Genomic DNA, 7,490 nt, shown 5'->3' with positions numbered 1-7,490 from the left:
ATGCGACCCTTGCTAAGTGGACTGAATGCGAGCAAAATTCGCTTGATTTATCTCTGTGGGGTGACTGAGCAGCATCACACGCCAGCTAAGCAGGGGTCGGAAGGAGGCGTCGGCTCCACACACAAGCTCCAGGATGCCCCTGGGGAGTCGAGGTGAGTAAAATGCTGAGCCCTGCCTCGCGGCGTTCGGAAGGGCCTTTTCAGGAGGGACAGGCGCTTACCTCTGCCTCGCCCCACAGAAGGGAGAGGAGAGAGGCCGGTGCGAGAGGTGGCCTGCAGGAGGGGGTGGATGAGGAAGCGAAGGGCTGCGCGGATGCTGACGGGAGGAAGGTGGTGCAGGGAGCCGCTCTGAGAGGGGCTGCTCCCTGCTTCTGGAGCTGTGGAGGCCACAGCCAGCGGCCTGGATCCGGAGACGGGAGGTGACGATGTGGCACAAGAGTCCATTGACCTCTGGGCCCCAGTTGCCAGCCTTTAAGGAATGGGGATGGTGGGCAAGGCGTGTCAGAGAGCTGGGCCGCCAGCCTGCTGTGTTCCTGCGGTGGGAAAGCTGGGATGGCCACTGGGTTGTTCTGGGAATCGCAGATTCTCTTGGGTTCCTCGTCCCGGCTGCTGTAAAGGCAGAGTAGGGAGCTGATGATGTCTGCAGCTCCAGGGAGCACAACGCCCTCGCTAGGTCACGGAAGCCACGCTGCAAGCTCTCGTGCCTTGCTGGCGTGCTGCTCTTGACAGGGAGACGGAGGAGCTGGCTGGAGCGCTCGGCCGCCCGGATGGTGGCTGTAGGTGCGAGGGGCTGAGCGAGCGCACAGCACTGGTGTCCTGCCAGGCTCCTGAGGCCAGTGACTTGTGCTGAGCTTTGCTGGGGCTGCTTGCTTGGGACAGCATGCACAGTTTGTCGTGGTGGTTGTGTTTGAGAGTTGAACTCTGCGGTGGAAATTGGTCAGAAGCTTGTGTTTAGAAATATGTTTAAACGCGTTTGGTCCCTGCCGGGGTGGAGAACTCCCACCTGGGCATCTGCAAGGGCAGACTTCGGCCTGCGGAGGGGCCGTGGGAGACAGCCCTGAAGGGCAGAGGGGTCCAGGGCTGGATATTCCTCAAGAATGAAATCTTAAAGTCGCAGGAGCCAGCCATCCCTGTGTGGCGAAAGGATGGGGCTGACCAGAGAGGCTGCCTGGCACAGAGCACTCATCTGTCTTTCTGCAGCAGGCTCCCTGCCAGTCTTTCCTCTCTCTGTTCCTTAGGGAAAATTCAGGAGGAGATTGCTTTTCTCTGAGCAAAATAAAGGGAATTTGTAGAACTCCTAGACCAGTGTGTTCTGTATCAGACTGTAATCTGCTAGACATCAAGAAAAAGACCCAACCAACATCAGAGAAAATACAATAAACCATTTTGCTATCAGATCTTAGAGAAAAGTTATGCTGATAACCCTGCTTAATGGGATTTATGAAGACTTGTTATCAATGGGTTTTCTTTCTAACTGGTTTGTTGTTTATGAAGTTACCTCTGGCAGTACTTGTAGGCATCTTGCTGTTTTGTATGGCCTTAGAAAGTATCTTTTAGGGAAAAACACTGACAGGGAGAAGAACCATCTTCTTGAAACCACCTTCACTAGTTCCCTGTGTCACAGAAAGTTTGAGACTTGTTTTTTCAAAGGTAATAATCAATTGGCATGTGTTGAACTTGCAGTGCTGAATTTGTCACATCCTGATAAGATCTTTCCAAAGCTCTGACCCTCTGTCCTATCACAGTAACCCCACTGTAAAGTAGTTCAGCCTAAATGAAGCAAAATCAGTTTAATCAATTCTGAGTTGTTTTAGAAAATAGAAAAGAAAAGCTACAGATTTTCTTTCTGGGCTCTCCTGAAGCCTTGGGTACCCAAAGCAGGTGGTCTCCAGAGGAGACTCGAGCCTGGGACTGATTCGGGGGATATGAAGACAAAGGCCAGTATGATCTCCCAGCGGGTCTGTGGGAGATGATTGAACTGAGCAGTGAAAATGGGGAGTAATCAGGCTGGGTTTATGCTCCCAACAGAGGCACCTATACTAAGAACACGGGCAAACAGCTTAAATTTCCCCTACAGCCAGCAAAGAGAGAGAAGCTGCTTGCTGGTTCTCTCTATGTTGTGGTCTAGGAGTGCTCAGCATCATCCCTGCTCTCAGGGGAACTGCTAGACCCAGGCTTGTCCACAGTCGTGCAAGGGGTCTGCAGCAATAGCATCTGTGCTTCCTTATATCTAACTGGATACCCTGTGTGTTGTCAGGGTATCCCATCCACCCTGTGGCTGCAACTCAGCTGTCTGATGGCTCATGTAATTGGCAGCAACAGCCAAAGCAGGGCTGTGTCCAGGAGGAACTGCAGGGAACAAAGCCCCCAGCTTTCGCAGGAGCCTGATGCGGGGATCCTCCTGGGACTGATGTCGGCTGAAGCTCTAGGTGCCTCAAAGACAACATGAATGAAGTTTTGTGTCAGTAAATATGTGTGCAGCTTTTGGGATTTTGGATCCAGCGCACTCTGCTTGCAGGCAACCAGCTTGCATTATTCTGTTGAAGAATGCACTGAGTTGTAGTATTAAGTGAAGTCCTATGACTTTGCAGTTTCTGTTGTGTAAAAAATTATTTCACCCATAACTGTAAAACCAGCATTGCCAGGAAACCTGACAATTTGCTACAAAAATTCAATCAATGGGTCTAATCCATCAAAATATAGAGAGAGTTGTTTTGTTTTCTTTTGACATTTGATGCCTAGTCTTTAAATTGCTCATTTACAAAGAAATGTATGTGGGCGTCTCTATGAAGGAGACTGAAATGCCTTAAAGATGTTCCTTGGCTGTTTGCTTTGGGAAATAGCGTGGTCCTGCTTGGTGTGTGTGATTGCAACGTGAGCTTTCCCTTCTGCACGTGGGAAACACTTCCCTCTGCAGCATGGTCTCGGTGCTAACTTCACAGGGTTTTCATAACCAGGAGACCCTGGTGTAGACTAATGGCCCAGGCATTGTTTTCTGCCAAAGCTTTCTGAAAAACAGGAAGCCAGCCTCCTCACGTGAAGGTACAGCAGCCCCTGTGTTCTGCTCCTGCTAGATGAATCAAGATGCAGCTGAAAACAAAAGAGCAGAGAAGGCAAAAGATATTGTTTCATCTATTTTCTCCGCTTCCAAATTTTGATGGAACATGGGGATTGGCTTTCCAAACAGATAATTGTTTGGAATTTTCTGTGCCTGAAGTCTTGCTGACGAAGTCCATGTGACAACATTTTAAGAAACAGCATCCTGAATCACGTAGAGATGTACCACAATGACTTGTCAGCAGGTAAATGGGATTAGATCTAGATGATGATTGTGACTTATGTGAAGCAGAATGAACAAGACCTGCAAACTTGAAAGAGGAGAACATTTCTTCCACCTTTTCCATTATATTTTTACAGGAATTCTTTCCTGTCTTCTATTCAGCTGGATACATCTGCCATACTCCACCTCTGCCTCTTGTGAGTTAAGAAAGAGCAAAGGAAATTCATAGAAATTGTTTAAACTTGATCCTCATATATTTCTGTGCTTAACATTAAAAGGAAATCAGCATAGGTCTCCACATGCTTCATTTTCATCTGCCACAGAGCAGAGAGGGATGAGCAGACAGGCTAAGTTCTTTCAGCTGCTGGTGTTGCTATCCCAGGGACAATTCCCATTTAACTAATTCCTCCTTCCAATCTCTGTGACTTCCCAAGAGGATGCCGGGCACAGAGGAGTGCAGGCGCTACAGCACTTCCTTGGCTGGCAGACTGGCTGTAACCTGTGACTCTGGGTCTGTGAGAATGTGTATTCAGTGTATATTGCAAATACATTTCAAGAAATCAAGAGATAATGCTGGAAATTCCAGAGCTCTGAGCCACACACCCAGTTTCATGGGCCCCAGGGCTTCCAGGAGAAGTGTTCTCAACCTTTATACCAAACAGCACTTCTGTTGGAAGAAGCTGGATGCTGCTTCACTCAGCCTTGTGTAAGTGGGAAAAATCAGGGGATTGTGAGCTTGGCCAGTTCTCTCTGCGAAATTCACTCTATTTTCAAGGCTGTGGTTCTTTCTTCCTATGCCAGAGATGACAGCAACAAGGCCACGGGGCAGTGCTAACACTGCTAGTGCTTGGGAGTTTATCAGAGCTGTGGGAGACAGAGATGGATCTTTCCAGATATCTGGGAGAGTGGTGCGTGTTGTCGGCCTGACGGAAGAGAAGAAGGTGGACCGAGCTTCTGCCACTGGAGAATGTTCTGAGCTTTGAGATGATGGGCACTTGGGCAGTGCCACATTGAGAGATTATTAGACAAAATACCCACTGCCTCCAGCTTGTGTCAGCACAGGAGGTGGGACCTTTGTGTAACTGGGACCTCCTGCTCCTAAGTGACCATTTGGGTATGTATGCTAAGAAAAACCACTGTTTTCTCATGTGCTTCCCCTGGCAAATATAATACATGGTCTCTGAATATACTGTCTTGGTGAGAAATCCCTGACACCGCTGTTGAGGGTGGCAGCCTTCTCCACACTGGTGGGGAGAGCCTGGTCTTGAGGATGTGAAGTGGATGCTGTTTCCCTCTTATTTGTAGATGTGGTTTCTGCAAGTCAGCACTAAGAGATGCTGATGGCCTCGTTCTTAACTCTCTACCAGATTAAATCTCACAGGCTGTCTAAATAACTAGCAGTTTCTCCTGAGCCAGGATCACAGCAACGCAGAGCAGGTTACGCATCACAGTTGCTCTGTAAGCCAGGGCTGAGCGTGTCTCATCACAAGGCTCCCTGTGATTGAATTCAGGGAAGGAGTGGGCACTTCATGAAGGAATAAGCAGCAGAAAAGGAACGGTCGTCAAGTAATCCCCTTGGGAAGGGAAGAGGGAACAAAATGTGAATGACAACAGCAATTATCACATGAATTAGTATCTGATCCTGAGCACTTTCCTTGTTATTACATCGCTCCGTCTAGGATTAACATCCCAGATCCAGGACTTGCAGACGCTTTGCCTGCCTACAAACAGTTCCTCTGCCAGCCAGCCCAAGCAGAGGCAGCGAGTGCAGACCATCTGCACTTGTTCATGCGCAGCTAAACATTTATCCTGAGGGACATTTGATAAAGTGGGAAATATTTTGGTTCAACTCAGATTTGCCTGCCACTGAGAACTGATATCTGAATCTTTTCTGACATGTGTGGTGTAATCCTAGAAAGTGTTTGTATGCACATTTCCCTCAAAGTGCCATGTCTCTAGTGCTCAGCCAACAGACCTCAACAGTGGGCATGCAGCAAAGGATGGGCTCCTCTGATTTTTGCAAATTTGTCTCTACAGCTCTGCAGACCAGGTGACAGTGCATTTTATAAATCGGGATGGAGAGCGACTTACGGCCGCAGCCAAAGAAGGGGAGAGTTTGCTGGAAGTGGTAGTCAATCAAAACTTGGCCATTGATGGATTTGGTAGGTGTTGCTCAAGGGTACATGTTCCCACATATATGTATATATATACACACACATGTATACCCTTTCTCAAGGGTATATGTATCCCACACATAGGATTTATGTGTCTGTGCTGTGACCAGTGGGTACCTGGGAACAGTGCAACAGTACACATACCACTGTGTTCTGGTGAGACCACGAAGCAAGCTTCTCTTCCCCAACAGCTGCTTGCTGGGCTGGCTTACCACACTGAGACAGCAGTGTGACTTTCACGCTGTCACCGCTGGGATTCCAGCGGCCTATCTCAATGCGTTTGGCTGGTTAGAGGTGATGTACAAGTTTGAAAACTGATTGTGATCCTCCCAGAGGCAGGCTGAAATCTGCATCCACACTCCAAAAGAGTGTTTCCTGGCACCTCTTTTGACATGCTCCAGACCTGCTAAAGGACCTTTTCTCACACTGTTCCTGAAGATGATCTCTCCCACCCCCTTGTTTTTTCTGATTTGCTGTCACTCCCTTGTTTCCTCACCAGGTGCATGTGAAGGGACACTAGCCTGCTCCACCTGTCACCTTATCTTTGAGAAGGACACCTTCCAAAAGCTGGATGCTGTCTCTGATGAAGAGCTGGACATGCTGGACTTGGCATATGGACTCACTGAGACGTAAGCCTCCCTGCTGGTCGCAGTAGATTCTCAAGCCTCTGAGGCAGACTCTCAGCACCTGGCACATGTTTCCAAGGGACAGGACATATTCTGTATTACAGCTGTGCCTCCAGAGCTGCTTTGTCTGGGGGCACAGGAGACCTTTAACAGGAACTTTAGTGCAAACCCAGCCTGGACCCGACATCCCAATGTGGGTGGGGAATTTCTGCCGTTACTGTGGGAATAGATGAGCCTCACTTAATGTTTTCTTCTCAGATCTCGCCTTGGCTGCCAGGTGTGTGTTAAGAAGTCGATGGACGGTCTGACGGTACGAGTCCCTATGGATGTATCAGACATCAGGAGGCAGCTGGAGGTTGGAAAGCAAAGCAAACAGTAACTGGAAGCAATTCCTGCACAACTCACGTCCTCATTTTAGGTGTGGTAGGGTACTTTGCTTTTGGTTAACACTATTGCTTTTGTGGCTGGCTTGCAGTAGATCATAGAGGTCTGATTCAGTATAAATGCCTGTTTGGCAAATCTCTTATTTAAACAAAGCTTAATGCTGGGGTCTTTGGTACATATTTTAAGTTAAGTGCTCAAGTGCTCTGCTGAACGCAACTGGACTAAAGCGTATGGCTTTGCATTTCCCTGGGTGGGTGACAGTAACCATCTGTGCTGTATGTGACTCACCCTTTGAAATTTAAGGAATTCTGCTATTCTAAGTAACTGCTGGGAATTTTGCAAGGCTTGCCTCTTTAACTGTAGAGCAGATTTTTCCCAATTTGGGAAGCTTAAGAAGAGATAGCTGTTCCATAAGGCAGTGTGCTGATTAGCTCGATGATACAGGCTAATGGAGTCTGGTTAGCAAGAATGTACTGATAACTGTTTGAATGCTGACATGTCCTATAAGAGGGAACCCCTTTCTATGAATTTGAGATGTTACCTGTCACTGAATTGTTATGTGCCATGATCTGCTACTTTCTCCAGATATTAAATTTTCCCATTGCTGTACCACCACATATGTCAAATAAAATTTTAATAATCAGGCTTTTAGATGTATGAGATGCACTTTTCTGGTAACATAAGCCTGGTTGAAATAGAATGAGTTTGATAGAAGTTTAGGTATAATAACCTGTTGCCTCAGTTTACTTGACTGGATATTCCGCTCATGTTTGAGTGAATATGTCAAAATTGCCACCTAAATGTTGTAGAGAACCCGTGATCTGTAACCGAGTTTTCCAAACAGAATTCTGCGCAGGAACCTTTCCTATGCTTTTAGTTAAAACCTAGGCTATGTTTAGCAACCAATTTTAAGCCAACAAATTTCTGTTCTTAGGCAAGGTATCAACCCCATAAAAGATGTATACATTTCAAAAATGCTTATCTTATATTAGAGCTTTCACAGTTTTATTTGGCATAAATTGCAGAC

At 47.3% G+C, this 7,490-nt stretch overlaps 1 protein-coding gene across 1 annotated transcript; it reads left to right on the top strand.

Moving 5' to 3' along the window:
* Positions 1 to 6,458, top strand: LOC104621437 (adrenodoxin-like). Its single transcript, XM_010287928.1, has 4 exons — positions 1 to 152; positions 5,317 to 5,441; positions 5,953 to 6,082; positions 6,338 to 6,458. Exons 1-4 carry the CDS (start codon positions 1 to 3, stop codon positions 6,456 to 6,458), a joined length of 528 nt encoding a protein of 175 aa, XP_010286230.1.
* Positions 6,459 to 7,490: the final 1,032 nt, after the last annotated feature.

Source organism: Phaethon lepturus, unplaced genomic scaffold (assembly GCF_000687285.1).
Source record: "Phaethon lepturus isolate BGI_N335 unplaced genomic scaffold, ASM68728v1 scaffold15180, whole genome shotgun sequence".
NCBI lineage: Eukaryota > Metazoa > Chordata > Aves > Phaethontiformes > Phaethontidae > Phaethon > Phaethon lepturus.
This window is presented reverse-complemented; position numbering and strand designations above follow the sequence as displayed.

Excerpts from the sequence above, each read along its gene's own strand:
- LOC104621437 (XM_010287928.1), top strand. The coding sequence starts at position 1 with ATGCGACCCTTGCTAAGTGGACTGAATGCGAGCAAAATTCGCTTGATT. Across the intron at positions 5,442-5,952 it reads CTTGGCCATTGATGGATTTG|GTGCATGTGAAGGGACACTA; the intron begins GTAGGTGTTGCT and ends TTTCCTCACCAG. Across the intron at positions 6,083-6,337 it reads GCATATGGACTCACTGAGAC|ATCTCGCCTTGGCTGCCAGG; the intron begins GTAAGCCTCCCT and ends TTTTCTTCTCAG.